The 18638-nt window shown below is 39.6% G+C and overlaps 1 protein-coding gene across 1 annotated transcript in view; it reads left to right on the top strand.

Moving 5' to 3' along the window:
- The window catches only part of LOC140241088 (uncharacterized), a 93135-nt gene that overhangs the window by 29529 nt on the left and 44968 nt on the right, over positions 1–18638 (top strand). Inside the window, exon 7 of the mRNA XM_072320854.1 lies at positions 9938–10099. Coding sequence (XP_072176955.1) covers positions 9938–10099 — 162 coding nt within the window. The remainder of the gene's footprint in view (positions 1–9937; positions 10100–18638) is intronic.

The following is an 18638-nucleotide window of genomic DNA, read 5'->3' as shown; positions in this document are numbered from 1 at the left end:
TGGCGAAGACTCCAATCTTTCTTATCTTTTTTTCCAGGAGACCCCGACATTCTTTTACAAACTATCAAAGGAGAGTTGACGAAAGGATACTGGCAAATTATCCCTCAATTTGTAGAAAAAAAATAAGTTAATGCCTTTTAGTTATTCACTTGAAACGCTTCCAGGCAATGTTACGTTAGATGGCACCCCCTGGGAGAGGTTTAGTCCACTGAATTCTTTGGTGTTTATGTTGATAGTATACTTATCTTGAAAATATCATGTTAATTATTGTTGTATGATCGTATTCTCGAATATTAGTATAATCTATAAGTTGAGGTTTTTCTTTCGCATTCATACTTAATTTATATCGCAGTCTTAAATTTCCTCAATTGAACGAAATTCTTTTACAAACTATCAAAGGAAAGTTGACAAGCGGAAACGAGCAAATTATTTCTCAATTTGCAAAAGATTAAGTTTATGCCTGTTAGTAATTCACTTGAAACGCTTCCAGGCAATGTTTTGTGAGATGGCACCCCTTATAGGAGTGGTTTTATCCATTGAATTCTTTCGTGTTTATGTTTACAGTAAGCTATCTTGAAGTTATCATGTTTATTATTGTTGTAGGATCGTATCCTGCAATATTGGTATATCAATGAGTTGAAGTATTTTTTTCTCCACTCATACTGTACTTAATCTATATCACACTCTTGAATTTGCTTATCTTGTTTGGGTAAACAAATGCTCATCAGCATTTGATTGAAAAATCGTATTTGCTACAAAAAATAGGTTTTGAGAATTACATACCACTTACAACCATGTGGCCACATTAGCGAATTGTTTTCGAATGGTTATATTTCAAAAGTTAAAGATTTATATTTATATCGATTACGTCAATTTATGTTTCATTTAAGAAAAAACAAAGCCTAGATATATTGTGATGATGTGTTTTTCTTGAAAATGCCAATTATCACAATGTTTCCAACAATTAAGGAAATTCAATTAATTCAATTTACCTTTTGTTACCTTTTGCACTGAGGATCCCTGCTACCCATAAGTAGTCCTTCTTTTCTTCCTTTCTTCGTCGTTTTCCCGTTAGTCCAGTCAATCTAGCGCTTTTTAGGGGGTAACCCACCACTAACTGCAACAGTTATTTCACTGCAGTGCAAGTCGTTGAGGCCTCCTGAAAACCATACTAAAAGTCCCAAAAAATCCAGTGGGGCAAAATAGTAAAATTTGCATAATATGCAAATTAGCACCTGTAATGAGAGAAAAACTGACAGATCTTTAATAGAGCTTCCCGTTATCCAGTTTGAAAGATTTAAATGTACAAACTTATATTTTGTAGGTCAATGAACACGATGGATGCCTAATCGAATTGGTCATAAAAAAATGATTCACATAAAATGCAAATTAGCGGTAGCTGTTAGAGTACATTCGTTACAACAGTGCTCACGTTGGCATAACGCATTGCATATGGGGACGCAGGGTTGAGGGGGTAGCTTTGGGCGCCTCCCAAGGGGCCGCTTTAAATGTGCACCCCTTTTTACTATATAAGTGTTGTAAAGCAATGTATCCTGTATTGATTACATTGCATTTCTTGGAAACAAAAGTACCCTTGCTATAAGGCACGATCGAATTTTGACAGCATGTACGTTTGGAACATATATATCATACGTTATATTATGATATTATATGTTTTCTCTATTGCGAAATGAATAAAGGGCATTTTAGGGGCACACACCACAGGAAGTCCCTTCAATAAGCACCCTCTTTATTTTTTAGATCTTATCAAGCAAATATTTGTCTATCATTTTCGTGACTTGTCATTAAAGGACAAGTTCACCTTCATAAACATAAGGATTGAGAAAATGCAGCAATATTAGTAGAACACATCAGTGAAAGTTTGAGGAAAATTGGACAATCGATGCAAAAGTTATGAATTTTTAAAATTTTTGTGTTGGAACCGCTGGATGAGGAGACTACTACAGCTTGTGAGTCATATGTGACCGTGCACCTCAAAACGAACATAAAGTCGCACACACTGATTTTGCGTGAGGACTGAAAATAAGTGAAATGGGTCAACCTACCCGAACTTGACTTTTTCATATTTTCTGAAAGAGTGGGTCTTCTTTAACATTATGCTAAAATTTGGTATCATAAAAGGGGCAGGAAAGTGTGTTTTTTAGCAGTTTATCTCGAGCATTTTTGGTAGAATAGTGTGATTAGGTGTTTCTTTTAATAGAATCCCTTTTTCATTTCTGAAAAACCTTGTCCACAGTCTTCACTTTCAACTCCAATGACTTTTGAAAGGATAGTGCTACTGCTTTGAAATTTGGCATTAATTATGGACAGAATGTGTTAATGAGGCATGCTAAATTTCAGTTTATTCTGATGATCCCTTCATTGTTGTCACTCTGGTAGTTTACTTCCTGTTTTTTGTCTCATTCATCGCACAGCCAGCACGGTTTGGTAAAGATTAAGCGCTTGAATAGACACCGTACTTCAGAGCCTCTTTTCTCAGTTCACACTTTTCCTGAGTTTGTGATTTCTTTCCAATATTTAGATAGGTTAGGAGAGTCCATTTGATTTGAGTTATACATCATTTTAAAGCTTAAAGTCTGCTCTTTCAGAATATGGTCTTAACTAAAAATTCATGTCCGGCGACTTTTTGTTTGTTTTGAGGTGCAGTGTCACATATGCGTACAACAGGATAAATAAAATGTAAAGAAAATTCAACATATTTTCACTTTTTTCGCATAATAAAAGAGCACTTGACTTGTCTCTTTCTAAAAGCAGGGGGAATAATATTACCCCTAACATATGTCGGTAACGAGTCAAGGGAATATGTACTTTTTTCAAAAGATGGAATTTTGTGAAATTCTCTTTACATTTTCCTTATATTGTTGTACGCATGTGACATCTAAGTTATTCATACACTGCAGTAGTCTTCTCATCCAGCGGTTACTACACAAAAACTTCAAAAATTCATAACTTTTGAACGGGTTGTCCGATTTTCCTCAAACTTTCAATGACGTGTTCTCCTAATATTGCTACATTCTCTCAATCCTTATGTTTATGAGGGTGAACTTGTCCTTTAAGAGTGTATTTGCTGTATTGCCGGACCTACTTTAAAACCACTCACGCTAGAACAACTGTATTTGGGTTGCTAATGTCTGTATTTTGTAATATAGGGCGTGTGCATAGGTGAAAATTGAGACACCTCCCCAGAGATTACCTTTGTTAACCTCATTGAATTTCATTAAATAAAAGTTTCTTTGCTAGAGGACCAGAAGGACTGTTTAAAGGTATGCACCCATAGAACGTAATTATGTATTTGCGTCGGTACATGATTATTGCATGTCTTAGACTGCCTTTGGAAGGGGTAACTTTGGGTACCCTCCACGTGGTTGCCTTCGTATGTGAACTACATGTATTTTCACTTGATAGATATTGTGAAACAATGGTTCTTCTATAATTTTCACTGAATTTTAATGGAAATGAAACGAAAAGGACGTTATAGGGGTTTTTCGCTTTAAATAGCTGTATTCACGTGCGTATGATTATGCTTTGTACCGGGCCGTGAGGGTATAGGGATAAATTCGGGTACCTCCCTGCAAGGCGCTTTGACTGTGCACCACCTTTTATTCAAAAAGACATACACATTTTAGAAAAATGTCTCCGCTGTCAGTGCAAATTCTATTTCATGGAAATAAAAGAGTCTTTGCTAGACGGCCGAACGACTTTTAAAAAAAAAAATCTTGTACGCTTAGAACAACGGAAATCGCGTTGGTTGATGCATGTTCTGTGAATGGTCGTGGGGATAATAATATGATCGATAGGGGTAACTTTAGGCACTACCCACAGGGTTACCTAAAGTTGACTGGCCATCTTTAATATCTCAAAACCCTCAAGGATGCAAGAGCTGAATCATCCAGATTCGAATAAACCACCCTCAAAATAGAGTTCATTCGTTACAAAATTGGACAAGTTAAAGATGTTGACATTTGTTTAATTTCGAAATTTGACTCTACGTAATTGAGGGATAAGCTATCATTATCTGTCTGATAACAAACTCTAATTTGCATAATATCATTCATGCTAAACTAATGCTGTAGAGTTTGTTTTTGGTGAAGAGAAACTGAAATATCATATTTGTACACTATTAATATGCTCATATCGGGCGCTTTGAAGCATTTGAATATTCCATATCATGCAAATGAGGCCAAGATTGTGTACATGGAAATGTTTTCATCGCACTAACGGACATTGCAAACATAGGTTTCAACAAATTCGGTGTTCCAATCTGAAACCTAGAAGCGTAGTTTTCATGGAAACACTGTAGTTTTATCATTATGGGAGCTAATTCGCATACTATGCAAATGAGGTCCAGATTATGTACATAAAAGTGTTTGCATTTCACTAACTGACATTGTAAACATAAGTTTCAATACTTTCGGTGTTCCATTGTGACACCAAGTAGCATAGTCTTCATGGAAACGCTATTTTTGTCGCTATGGGAGCTAATTTGCATATTATGCAAATGAGGGCCAGATTGTGTACGTGGAAATGTTTGCATTGCACTAACTGATATTGTAAACATAGATTTCAAGTCTTTCGTTGTTCCGTTCTGAAACCTAGAAGCCTAATTTTCATGGAAACACTGTATTTTTATCATTATGGGAGCTAGGGAGCGGTGCATGTTTTTGCGCGTTTTGCCGACTTGAAACAGTCCCACCTGTATATAGCAATATATTTTGATGTCGATTATTATTTGTGACCGTGCACCTCAAAACGAACATAAAGTCGCACTTACTGATTTTGCGTGAGGACTGAAAATAAGTGAAATGGGTCAACCTAGCCGAACTTGACTTTTTCATATTTTCTGAAAGAGCGGGTCTTCTTTTACATTATGCTAAAATTTGGTATCATAAAACGGGCAGGAAAGTGTGCTTTTTTAGCAGTTTATCTCGAACAATTTTGGTAGAATAGTGTGATTAGGTGTGTCTTTAGACTCCTTTTTTCATTTCTGAAAAACCTTGTCCACACTCTTCATTTTCAACTCTAATAACTTTTGAAAGGATAGTGCTACTGCTTTGAAAGCTGGCATTGATTATGGACAGAATGTGTTTATGAGGCATGTTTTATTTCAGTTTAATCTAATAATCTCTTCATTGTTGTTACTCTGGTGGTTTACTTCCTGTTTTTTGTCCCATTCATCGCACAGCCAGCACGGTTTGGTAAAGATTAAGCGCTTCAATAGACACTGTACTTCAGAGCCTCTTTTCTCAATTCACACTTTTCCTGAGTTTGTGCTTTCTTTCCAATATTTAGATAGGTTAGGAAAGTCCATTTGATTTGAGTTATACATCATTTTTTTTTTTCTTTCAGAATATGGTCTTAACTAAAAATTTATGTCTGGCGACTTTTTGTTTATTTTGAGGTGCAGGGTCACATTTAATAATTTGGCTATAAAATGGTATATAAATAAACGTCTTGTATTAATTCTTACACTGAATATCATGAACGCGACCTAACCCAAGCGAGGGAGGGGGGGGGGGGAGAGGGCGAGGGTGTGGGAGGGGGATGTTCCCCCTCCTACGGTGAGAACTTTTTGCATTTTGATGTTGTAAATGGTGGCGCATCGGGTGCAACTGCTGGCAATTATTGGCAGCAACATCAGGAGAATGGCATAACGATTAAATGAGAACGAGTGGAGAGAGCGAGCTTGAAAATTTTGACATTTTACAGTCCAAAAACTGCGGTTTGTAGCTATATCTTTTCGCTTTGAAATTTAAGGAGGGGAGAGGCGCACCGGGCGCAACTGCTGGCAATTACTGACAGCAACATCAGGAGAATTGCATAACGATTAGATGCGAGCGAGCGAAGCGAGCGAGCTTGAAAACTTTGACATTTTACAGTCCCAAAACTGCCGTTTGTAGCTATATTTTTTTCGCTTTGGAAATTAAGGGGGGCACACCGGGCGCAACTGCTGACAATTACTGGCAGCAACATCAGGAGAATAGCATAACGATGAGATGCGAGCGAGCGAAGCGAGCGAGCTTGAAAAATTTGACATTTTACAGTCCAAAAACTGCCGTTTGTAGCTATATATTTTTCGCTTTGTAAATTTGCTTGTACCTGAAAGGGTTTAGTATAAGGAGAGACGCATGCACATGACGCAGTCACACACTGGTACACATATTATACCATTCCAATACTGTGTTACGTCTAAATCTGTTACTATTTCGTCGTTTGTACAATATGCATGCATATTGTTAGGAAATGAAAATGAAAATGAGTGAATGAATAAATACACCCGTGTGTGCTTCCATATTTGTACATTATTGTCTCACTCTTTCTTCTTTATAAATAATAGTATATGTATATATATATATATATATATATATATATATATATATATGTGTGTGTGTGTGTGTGTATATATAAAGACAAATGAAACGTTAAATAACATACAAAATGTTTATATGGCCAATAATGACTTGATTCACAGTACAATATATAATATATACATATGATGCAGAGGGCCGCCGTTATAAGCCGTGCTTGAACAGACGGACAGCCAGAGTTAAATTACCATTTTTTATTGTAGTACTTGAACATTAATACGGATGGGCCATGTTAAAGTACGTGTAAATCCAGTTTTATACAATTACTTGGTAAACAGGAGTGGTGCCTGTGAGTGCGTGTGCAGGTGATGAAGCGCGAAATTAAAGGGGGGGGGACGCATCGGGTCTAACTGCTGGCAATTACTGGCAGCAACATCAGGAGAATGGCATGACGATTAAAATCAAATGCGAGCGAGCTTGAAAATTGTGACATTGTACAGTCCAAAAACTGCCGTTTGTAGCTATACTTTTCGCCTTGGAATTAAAGGGGGGGGGGGCGCACCGGGCGTGACTGCTGGCAATTATACTGGCGGGAACATCAGGAGAATGGCATAGCGATTAAATGCGAGCGAGCGGAGCGAAAAAAAAATTGAAAATTTTGACATTTTACAGTCAAAAAAACTGCCGTTTGTAGCTATACTTTTTCGCTTTGGAAATTAAGGGGGGCGCACCGGGCGCAACTGCTGGCAATTACTGGCATCAACATCAGGAGAATGGCATAACGATTAAATGCGAGCGAGCGGAGCGATCGAGCTTGAAAATTTGACATTTTACCGTCCAAAAACTGCCGTTTGTAGCTATATTTTTTTGCTTTGGAAATTAAGAGGGGTGGGGGGGCGCCCGGTGCGCCCCCCTGGATCCGCCACTGGTAGTCAAGGGTGTCGGTTTATGTTCATAATTGGGCGAGGTATATGACCAGCGAGGGGGCGTCGCAAAGTGACCAAGCGGCGAAGCTGGGGAAGGATGTCCAAAATCTGCACTTTAGAACATCCCCTAATTGTTTGTGTGTGTGTTTTATATACATCCCGGATGGCAAAAGTTAGGAAATAGCCCAAGTCAAGTCTTATTTTTGGCAATGCAAGACATTTTGATATAGACTAGTATGTGAAGCAACACCGCAAAATCAATGATCTAGCTGTGATAATGATATCATAATGAAGCGTAAGGTACAAAGGTGTACATTCTACATCGAGACTTTGCGCAACATTGCAGCGACTCTTTTGACACTGCGCACATCCTGCTTATATTCCGAATGCCAACCAGGAATCAGGCTGAATCACAATCTTTTGTCGGCTCCGGGCTTTTTGAACAATGTTTCACACTATATACCTGTTTAATCATGGTTAAAAGAAATCTTAGAAAAATATCTTATTTCTTGATCACCCTTTCATGTCGATTTCAAAAACAGTTTACTAGCTCCTGAATTACTATTTAGTTTTTTTTTTTTTTTTTTTTTTTTTTTTTTTTTTTTTTTTTTTACCGGTGGATGGGGGAGAGGGGGGGGGGGGGAGGGTGGGGGCACGTGCTCCCCCGTGTTCCCTCCCCCCCCCCCCTGTAGTTACGCCACTGGATAATAATATATTAGGGAAGTCGTCAATCTCAAAAGTGTACAAAGGGATCCAGTAGCGGAGCTTTTGCATGTTTATGATTGCAATTCAACGATTTGGTGCATAGTTCTGGCGGTATTTGGACAATTTTCCATAAAGACAGTTCGAGATTTGTCCTCATCTCGGGAATTGGTTGTAAGACAATATTAATGATTTGTCGGCCCCAACACTACCGTAGGGGCGGGGCAAATGCCTCTTTGCTCCTCCCCCCCCCCCCCCATAGATTCCATCCTTGGGTATGCCCATAGATGTATCCTGACTGAGTCATCAGAGTCATTGTTTCAGGAATAATTCAGGAAATGGAGGGGTATCATTTATGGCGATATAGTGTTTGTTATCGTTTGTTTGTTTTCGTACATAATGTGTACATGGTCCCGAGTTGCTCACGTCATAGCACGTTTACATGTAGGCCTATACACTATTAAACGTTGTCAACGTCTAGACCAGAGCGAGCGCTTGAGAAAGTATACATTATCCTATGTACAAGATAGAATACCGTTCACTTCTGTTACCTGTCTGAAGGCTGGCGTACGAACGTCATTCAATATGCCAAAATTGATACTATCACATTTCTGCTTCCTCCATTTTTTTCCTAAAATTTCAGGGGGAATGATTGTACAGGCCATCTCCCCTCCTCCATTTCGGGGGGGGGGGATTCATTCCCCCCATCCCCCCGGGATTTATTATGGCTAAAAGAGATTTTAGAAAAAGAAATTTTATCTTTATTTTCATGATCACCCTTTCATGTCGATTTCAAAAGTAGTTTACTAACCCTTGAATTACCATTTTGGTAATTTTTTTGTTACCAGCGGATGGGGGGGGGGGGGGGGCACGTGCCCCTATTTTCAGAATTGAAATTCAGCCATCTTTGGGTAAAACATTTAAATGATTTTCTATCAAAAAAGTAAAAACATTTCCACATCTCGGGAGTTACGAGGAGGAGCAAAATGATATGTTTGTCCCCAATACTTTTATGGGGGAACCATCCCCATCCCCCTCCCCCTCCATCGACGCCTCTGCATATGAGGGAACTTTAAGTGAAAGATCTGCTGCACACTCTTTGATAAAATTTAATGAAATACGTCAATCTCAAAAGTGTGCAAAGTCTATCGAAAGGAACCCGGTAGCGGAGCTTTTGCATATTTCTTATTGCAATTCAACGATCCGGTGCATAGTTCTGGCGGTAGTTGGACAATTTTCCATGAAGAAAGTTCGAGATTTGTCCTCATCTCGGGAATTGCTTGGGGGACAAATGATTTGTCTGCCCCCAACATTTCCGTAGGGGCGGGGCAAATGCCCTTCCCCCCCCCCCCCCCGAGATAGATTCGACGCCCCTGATCATCCCTGGGTATGCCCATAGATGTATCAGAGTCATCATTGTTTCAGGAATGATTCAGGAAATGGAGGGGGGGGGGTTTCAATTATGGCGGAATAGTTTTTGTTATTGTCTGTTTGTTTTCGTACATAATTTGGAGATGGTCCCGAGTTGCTCGCGTCATAGCATGTTTACACGTAAGCGTATGCTATTTGACGTTGTCAACGTCTGGACCATACCTTATGTCGATATTACTTTCTTCGCGAGCGAGCGAAGCGAGCGAGCGCTTGAGAAAATTATTTACGATCCTACAAGATATAGAATACTGTTCAGCTCTGTTACCTGTCTGAAGGCGGGCGTACGAACGTCATGCAATATGCCAAAATTGATACAATCACATTTCTGCTTCCTCCATTTTTTTCTCAAATTTCAGGGGGGGGGGGGTGATTGTACAGGCCATCCCCCCCCCCTCCTCCATTTCTGGGGGGGGGGGATATATCCCCCCCCCCATCCCCCCGGGATTTACGCCCATGGCTTCAACTCCAAAGCAACTGTATGTCATCTTTTGCAAAAAGGTTTGGTTTATAATCAATTTTTATTTTGCAACAATTTCTATTTATTCCCGGCAGCAATCACTGTCCATTCAAGATATGACCTGTGGAAGAACTACGTCGCATGAACTGGCGGAGAGTATCTGTTCAAGCCGTGTGTTGAAGCACCTCAGGATAATCCACTCACAATTTCACATGGATTTCTTCAAAATCCTCGGCGCAAGTGATTCAAATTGCGAGGTAAGACCTTTATGCAATAGCTTCATTTGTAAAGGTATTCTATGCAGCTCAAGTTCAAGTTTTATATGATATTTGTGAATAGTAATTCTAGGGTCTTGTTCTTGAACAGGATTCTACAAGTGATTAAGATAACTCAAACTTGTTGCTATATGAGTCCCTGCATCACAAAAGGAACAAAAAAAAAAAGTCAGATATAAGCTTAAAAAATGATGTATAACTCAATTCAGATTGACTCACATAACACATCTGAATATTTTGACGAAAGCATCACTCTGAAAAGTGTGAACCGAGAAAATAGGCTTTGAAGAACAGGGTCTATTCAAGCGCTTAATCTTTTTATACTGTACAGTGGTGGCTGTGCGATGAAGGGGGGGGGGGACAAAAAACAAAACAAAAAACAGATTGTAAACCACCGGAGCAACAACAATGGGGAGATTATCGGATTAAGCTGAAGTTGAGCACGATCTATTAACACATTCTACCCATGATGCCAACTTTCAGTACCAACTCAATACCATCATCCTTCAAAAGTCATTAGAGCTGAAAGTGAAGAGTTAGCAAGGAATTTTCAAGAAATGAAAAGGGACCTCTAAATCATAACTGATTTCAGGGTATACTCTACAAAAAAAATAATGTAGGAAAACCGCTGGAAATCCCCTTTCCCGTTCATTCTATGAGAAGGGCAGGGGCGTCGATCCGTTTCACGATTGGGGAGGGAGACCAGGAGTTGGAATAACTGTGCGAGGGAGCGGAGCAACCAAGTGTGGGGGTGGGGGTCTGGAAGAGGAGGATCCCCCTCTCACACAAGGGAGATTTTGCAAATTTGAGACCTGAACTGATGCACCTCTTTGGCAAATTGTTGGGTTTTTTTATTAAAAAGGGTCAGAAAATAGACATTCACAGATAATTGAAAGACGAACTGTGGTTCGTTTCCAGCGTGAGCGACATCCCATGTGTAGGCCTACTTTTTGATGCAAGGAAGTTGTCAGGTGGAAATGGAGAGTGTGGGAGGGGGTAGCCACCTTCTCCAGAAATACCATTTTGCATTTTTAGGATTAACATAAAACAATCAGATGTACACTGTTGTGAATATTCGGAAAAATAATCCCCAGAGTGTCGGAACCCCAGAAGAGTCGAAATCAAAGGATAAGAACCCAATGGGGGAAGGTAAATTGAAAGAGGACGGGGAACTTTGGAATTCATTACAGTTAAAGTCACAGATATGGTGCACAGTTTTTGATGGATTACGTCGGTATGTGTGGATAGTACAGAAGAGGAGATGCAAGAAAACAAGGAATAAGACATTAATGTAATGGCTATTATCTAGGTCATCATCATAAATGATAAGTATGATTTCCGAGTGCTGAAGAATAACAATTAAAGGTGGATGATGTAAGCTCAAACGGAGCCGCTGTATGTTGAAGATCCCGACAACAGTAAATCATTCCATTCCAGACAATTCAAAGCAAAGAATGGTTTGCATGGGAAACGTTAGAGATTCAATACGCAGGTACGTGCATGCGTCACGATCACCAATGAACTCGCTGAAATGACGAAAAAGATTAGGAATTCCTTAATAATGAAATTGCAACTTGATTGCAAGTTGATCGGTTTGGAGGGAGACTGGAAGAGTTCATTTTGCTGTAGGGTAGTTTTCCCGCTACCACGTAAAATGGGTGCACATCACGAGACCGATACCCAAGAGTCAAACAGCCCACAAGTCATACAACCCACTAGTTATACAGCCCACGAGTTGGGCACTAAGCAAAAATGCCCACAATTTCGACATCAAGTAAAAAAAAAAAATACCCACGAGTTGCACAGCCCATGAGTTCAACACTATACGCACAAAAATGTCACGATCCGAAACTACGCAAACAAATTCAACAAGCCCGACACTATTCTTAAAAGGCTCACGAGACCGACACTAGGCAAAGAAGGCCCAAGTCCACCTTTAGACCAATTAATTGTGTAGGTTGTCCAGATAATGGAAAAGGAAGACATGAGAGATGAAAAAGGAGAGTTGCTAGGATATTACCCCGTCAGTTGCCCTCCCTCACCCCTGAACTATTCAGGATCGTTAATTGCATTTGCGTGTGTATTTGTGAAAAATAAACAAATTTCAGATAAAGGGTGCGTGAGATCCTTCTTCATTAATCTCAAAAATGTCAAAGCAGCCTTGTTTTCATTTACACAAAACATTAAACGGTATACACCTACACTTAGAAAAAGAAATAAAAAAGGAATGGACATTTAGATCAACCAACCAGAAAAAAAATATCCAGCTGTAAAATACATTGGCAGGAAAATATTTCACAAAATTGTCAATGTTGCAGCACAAATCCGCTTTACATCGCATTTTCTTTGAATTGATTATGAATTTTTGGGAGGGGGCTGCAAAAAACTACACTTGTTTTGCACCAAACATTTGCACCGGATCGCTGATTTTCAGGTCTTAAAATACAAAAAATCATCTTCGTTTGGGAAGAGAAATGCCCCTTATGTACACCCTCGTGTGGACGTGTTTTTTTTTTTTTTTTCTTTTTGATTGCTCAACTGAAAGCGTTCATAATATTCAGCCATTTACATCATCAAAATGCAAAAGTTTTCACTCTGAGAAGGAAACAACCCCCTCCCACACCCTAAACCCTCGTTCGCTCCGCTTGCTTGGCTCGGTCGCGTTCATGACAACACTGGAAGAACTAATACAAGAAGTTTCTATCTAAATGATACCATTCTATAGGCAAATTGTTTATTAACAATTTACATCCAAATGTACTGCTACCTAGGGAAATTAAACAAGTGGGACTGCTACAAGTCGATAAAACACGGAAAAAACCTGCATCAAATTGCAACATTTACAACATCAAAATGAAAAAAAAAAAATTAACGTTCTCATCGTGGGAACCCACTCCCACCTCTCCCTCGCTCACTCCGCTCGCTCTTGCTTGGTTGCGTTCATGACTTTCAGTGTAAATATCAAAACATGAAGTTTATTTGGATAATACTATTTTATAGGTAAATTGTTCAATGATAATCGACATCAAAATATACTGCTATAAAGCCCTGGTCACAACTAGCCGTGCGTGCTTTTCGTCCGTACGTTTTTGGCGGAGGCCACGGCATTCACGTTTTTTTTTTTTTTCTTCTGAAAACGTGGGGAGGGAGTGACTATAGCAGGGAGGAAGTAGGCCTACGTCGACGCACGACACTCGCACGGTTGCGCAGGGTGTAACTACGTGGCCCGCACGCCACGCCTGGCCGTGAGGGGTTACGTGTATCGTACGTTGTGCACGTGGTAAGTGAGTTGTACGTGCTTACAACGTACAATCTCCGTGCGATTGCCACGTTATCTTGCAGAGACTGTAATTACACGTGCTACTCACGAACAGTATCACTACTCTCTCGCATGTTGTAAGTGCGTGCAAGTGCGATGTTGTTGTTTTTTCCGTCAGATGTTGGGGTAGGCTTATATGACCATACGTCTTCTCCATACGTGTACATGGCAGTTTAAGCTTCTGTGTACCATATTTATTTCATGTCCATAGGTTTATATGTGAAATGTGTGAATATATGACTCACTGACAGAGAAAGGGCTAATACGTTTGGGTCCTATGTTCATAAAAAGTCGATATGATAGCAACTCTTGCTGGAATTGCAATTGTCATAGTAACGACAAGAATCCAGCTTCCTGATTGGCTGTTGCCATATTGGAGGTTATTATTCCAGCAAGAGTAGCCATCCAAACTTATCTTATGAAATGGGGCCCATCAGGTACACGTATAAACCTATTATCGTGTAAACAATGATATTGTTAAACATTATTTTGGTTTAAACAGCCTAACACATTGGCACTGGTGATGAGCTGAGAATATACGTTTGTTATTTCAGATGCATTATGATTTGATGTTATGAAGTCCGCCATCTTTACACGCAGTTTCAGAGGTAGGCAGTGGTTCATTTCAGCCATCCAGCATAATCATTTTGAGCAAGATTGATAGCATATTGCTGGAACGATGAATGTAGGCCTATGTTATGTTTTTTTTTTTCATTTTCTCTGAATCTGAAGGCGTCACATTTGCAATTTATTCAAGGTAATACTGCCATCATAGTAATTTCTTCCTTGCTTAATTTCAAAATATACACATTCTCAATCTTAGCTTAACTGACTTTATCCCTGCTCTACAAAACAATGATGACCAATGCCTTTTAACCAAGCTTGTGCAACTCTTGAATGTAACAATTTTTTCAGAACTCCAAAAAGCTGGTCACTTCATGCACTGACCACTCAAAATTCAGGATTGATCTTCTTCAAGCAGTTTTTGACTGTCTCTTATGTTCTGCAAAATATAATAATACACAAATAACATATTTTTAATAACCATAATCGTTACTCATCGCCTGCAAGGCAGAAAGGTGGATTTTAGTTCGTGATGACAATTCGACAGAGTTTTGAAAGCTCTTTCATGTAATATAACAATCATCTTTCTGTGTATGCGATTTTTTTTTTTCAAGGCAACAATCCTTATAGGTAATTTCTGCCCCCTAGGTGAAGGAGAACAGTACGAATACCTAATTGCCAACATTTTGGAGAGGAAAATTAATGACACTCGTCCGTCGGCTGGGCTTGCGTGCCTTGCAGAAATCAGTGCGCACAACTTGCGTTGTAAGTGCGAAGTAGGTGCTTATTCGGCACGATCTGCGTGCTCTGTTGAAGAGTTGAACTCACGAAGTGCCGAATAAGCACGGACTACGCACTTATCACGTGCTCAACACGCAAATGCTACGTGCGCTGTCCGTCGAGCAAGTGACGGCAGGAAGACGCACGGAGTCAGTGCGTTGTACGCACGTTTACTGTAGAGGGCACGTACGTTGCCCGTACTTAGGGTAAATCCGTAGCCCGAACGCAGTGATAGTTCCTCGTGACATAAAAGTGCTACGGCGTGTCTGCGTGCTTCAAAATCCGTACTGAGGCGGTACTTACTACGTACGGATCCCAAAGTTTTGTTCACGTTTTTGCAAGTAGACAGCATGCACTTGCAAGTAAGGCGAGTTGTGACCACGGCTCTTCCGTCTTTCGTAAGATGGCCGTAAGTCTGACGAAAGAATAAAGCTACGGTCACAAAGCTTTGTACGAACGATGCGAATGTTACTGTTCGTACGAATTCTGGAATTCGTACAGATTCGTAGATCGGACACAGATTCTTACGGTCTTCTTACGAATTTCGTACGAACGCTGTTTAATTCGCAAAAACAACGTAACACCTTTAAGGGCCGTTCACACTGGAGCGGTTTTGCGGCAGCGGCAGTGGCAGCGGTGTGCCGCAAAAATCCCTCGCGTGTTGTTCATGTACAACCGTTCACACTGGAGCGGTATCGGCGACTTTTCAGAGCGGCAACCGCAAGCGGTTTTCTCGAATCGCTCCGCTGAGCGAATTTTCTAGTCTGCCGCTGAGGCGAGGTTTCTGTTGACCAATCATAATAGAGCATAATTTGTGACGTTATAATGTGGGTGGGGTCATAAACTTTAGCTTGAAAAGAGTCTCGCGAAGGTACAATACGTCGATCGTAGAGCTGAACGACGAGGTCTGGAAAAGACAACGTTTGTACAATAAACGTAATTATGCTCACAAAAACACTAGTGAGGAAAATATCGAGTTAGAGACCATTGGTGATAAAATCGGGCTAAAGTTAAGTGGTAAGTTACTCGTTTGGTTATCTCGAGATTTTGCATAAATTTGTTTTGACGCATGACAGCAGTCACTCTCTTACAGAGACTACATTGCAGATTGTAACTTTCCACGTATTTTGCCATAGACGCAGACTCGCCAGCGAAAGAAAGCAGTCTATCAATATCACAGTCCCATATACGCCTATCTATGTCTGATATGCTATGGTATTCTGCCAACATGATACTGAAGAGTTGAAGTCTAGAGTAGATCTAGAACTACTAGGTCCATTGATAGGAGCCTGACTCCTACTGTCCTACTAGTCCCACACCTACTAATGTATGGGGTCCATAGATGGGAAGGGCTTCCCATAAATGGACCACATATCTCTGTACGGTCGACTGTATACCTGTATAGATCTAGACCTTCTATTCATATTAAAAGAAAAGTTACCATGGTCAACCTATTTATAATGATAAGGCTTTAGTAGACTAGACATTCTGCCGTTACTGGTTAGATATGTTTGGTATCTTACAATATTTCTTTCAATTATTTCTGATAAAATGAAAATGATGCAGGGAAAATTTTGGAATTGAAGTAATTTATAAGTAAAGATTTGGCATAAATATTCTTAGGGCTTAGGCCCCGTAATAGCGGTAGGGGTATGATAAATGACAAATAAATTCAAATAATAATAATACAACAACAACAACAACAGCTAACAAGGTGAGGCCTGATTCTGTGATAGTACTGTTAACATTAGACGTAGTTCTGGACTCTAGTCTAGAGTTTCTAGGCCCTAATAGGTATTATGTTCTAGGTATTGACTCTGCCTCTATAGATAGGTCTAACGTTTGATAGATATCACAGTATGCTGCGTGGACCTATCAATCATTATTTTAGTGTATATCATAGTGTGCCATAGATGCCAAGGTCAAGTAATTGGCCCATGCCAATATAATCAGTTTCGGAGGACATGAAAAATGCAAGTCATATGTAACTTTGAATGTAAAGTTGCCTGTCACTCTACTTATCTATTTATTTATTATTGTTATTTTTTTTTTTTGGGGGGGGGGAGTGGTCCCAAAAGATCTGACTTTATTGCAAAAATAGTTCTGGTTTTTAATTAAGCTAAACATGAAAAAATAGCATCATGACTAAGGCCAGAGGTGTAAATTGTTTTGTTGTGATCTGTAGCTTTCTAACAGGCCTGTACTACCTCCCCTCCCCCTTCTGAAACAATTTTGCCCCCTGTTTCCAGATATCATGTTTGACTCACTCCTGTATGTACATAGAAGATTTTCAGCTTTAAAGCATGACCTTTTTTGCTCCTAGTTTGCTGGAGTTGCTAATGAATATATGATACAAAATTACTGGATATATCATGTGTTTAAAAGCGTAACATAATGCTCATCAATATGTCTTCAAAATGTTTACACTGTTTTCATAATGATGCTTGCTTTTTTCGTTCTTCCAAGTAAGACTGTTTAAACTGCTCACATGTGGTCGACACAGAACATCCGCAGTCAGAGCACTTCATCCTTCTTATTGGAGAAAGCAAATTAAACCCTCTTCAGGTACATGTATCTGCAGTTGTGGAGCACAGGGCACAGTCTTATCAAAGCATTGTGGCTGCAGCTGATCTTGCCTTCAAGTTGATCTTCGTTCTAAATCTCAACTACTGGCCACATTGCATGGCAGTGAGACCATTTTTAGAGGGACTCCTGTACAAACAAGGAGGATTTGTAACTTTGGCATCCATCCCTTAGTTTCTAAATTTGCCAAGTGAACCATAATGTAACCATTTATTCGTCTGCACCCTCCCCATATCAAGTCTGCATAAATAAAACAGCAGTTGTTTGAGAAGTATTTACAATGTTATAGGGAAATAGGCACTGACCTTTGATTGCGGTCTCCTCATATAACAGTGACCACGTTCTTTCACAAGTCATTTGCCATTCGGATATTGTTGCATTTTGACTATACACCTGTACCAAGTATGAATGATGAGGTACATTATGTTTATATTGATACTGTTAGTGATCAGTGCTTCTTTGAAACGTGTATTCACTTTTCAAGGAGTTAGTTTCACTTAAATGATTATGTAGACAAGCACCTATGACTTGATAAGCTGCTAATTCTATTATTACACACCACGCCCTCACATAGTGTGTACAAGTTGACAAGGGATGTATAGAGCACCAAACTGTGACATTGCCATAGAAACTAATTCTAAATGACCTCACCTGGCCCAAATATCTGTCAACACTATTGTTAACCATGCTTGCACCTGTTTCCAACCCAAGTTACAACAACTCTCTTGATTTTTTAGCAGTCGATCTAGAATTCGGCATATGTCGCAGGTAAATGTGTAATTAATGTACTGCCATGGTAATGAAACAAGTTCTATGGAAAACTCGAAATCTGATTGCATATACAGGCCCACAACACAAGACTTCCTTGCATTGCCAGTAGCAGTAGCAACTAACACACTGTTCAAACATGTGATAGAATTCCACCTTTTTACTGTGCACACTAACCTACATAGTACCTGTTACATGTGTGTATTTCACATTGGAATATGGATGCAATATTGTACTCTGCTGCAGGGCAATGAGTAAAAAAAAATGGCAGTAGAGCAAGCACTTTATAGTGTACCTAATGCATGTCACTACAATTTTTGAAAGCTGCAAGTTTACCTTGAAACCCGAGTCTATAAATATTGACAGGGCATCGAATATATGTAGCGTGTATTACATTACATGTATTGTATAATCTTGAGCACTCAGTTTGTACTGTGCTTGCATTAAGTTAGTACATGATGTCAGATAACTCATATCAGATCATGGCATTAAATGCTTAATACGTTG

This window comes from Diadema setosum, chromosome 17 (genome assembly GCF_964275005.1).
Source record: "Diadema setosum chromosome 17, eeDiaSeto1, whole genome shotgun sequence".
Classification (NCBI taxonomy): Eukaryota; Metazoa; Echinodermata; class Echinoidea; order Diadematoida; family Diadematidae; genus Diadema; species Diadema setosum.
The sequence above is the reverse complement of the archived record's forward strand: the minus strand, read 5'-3'. Positions and strand labels throughout refer to the sequence as shown.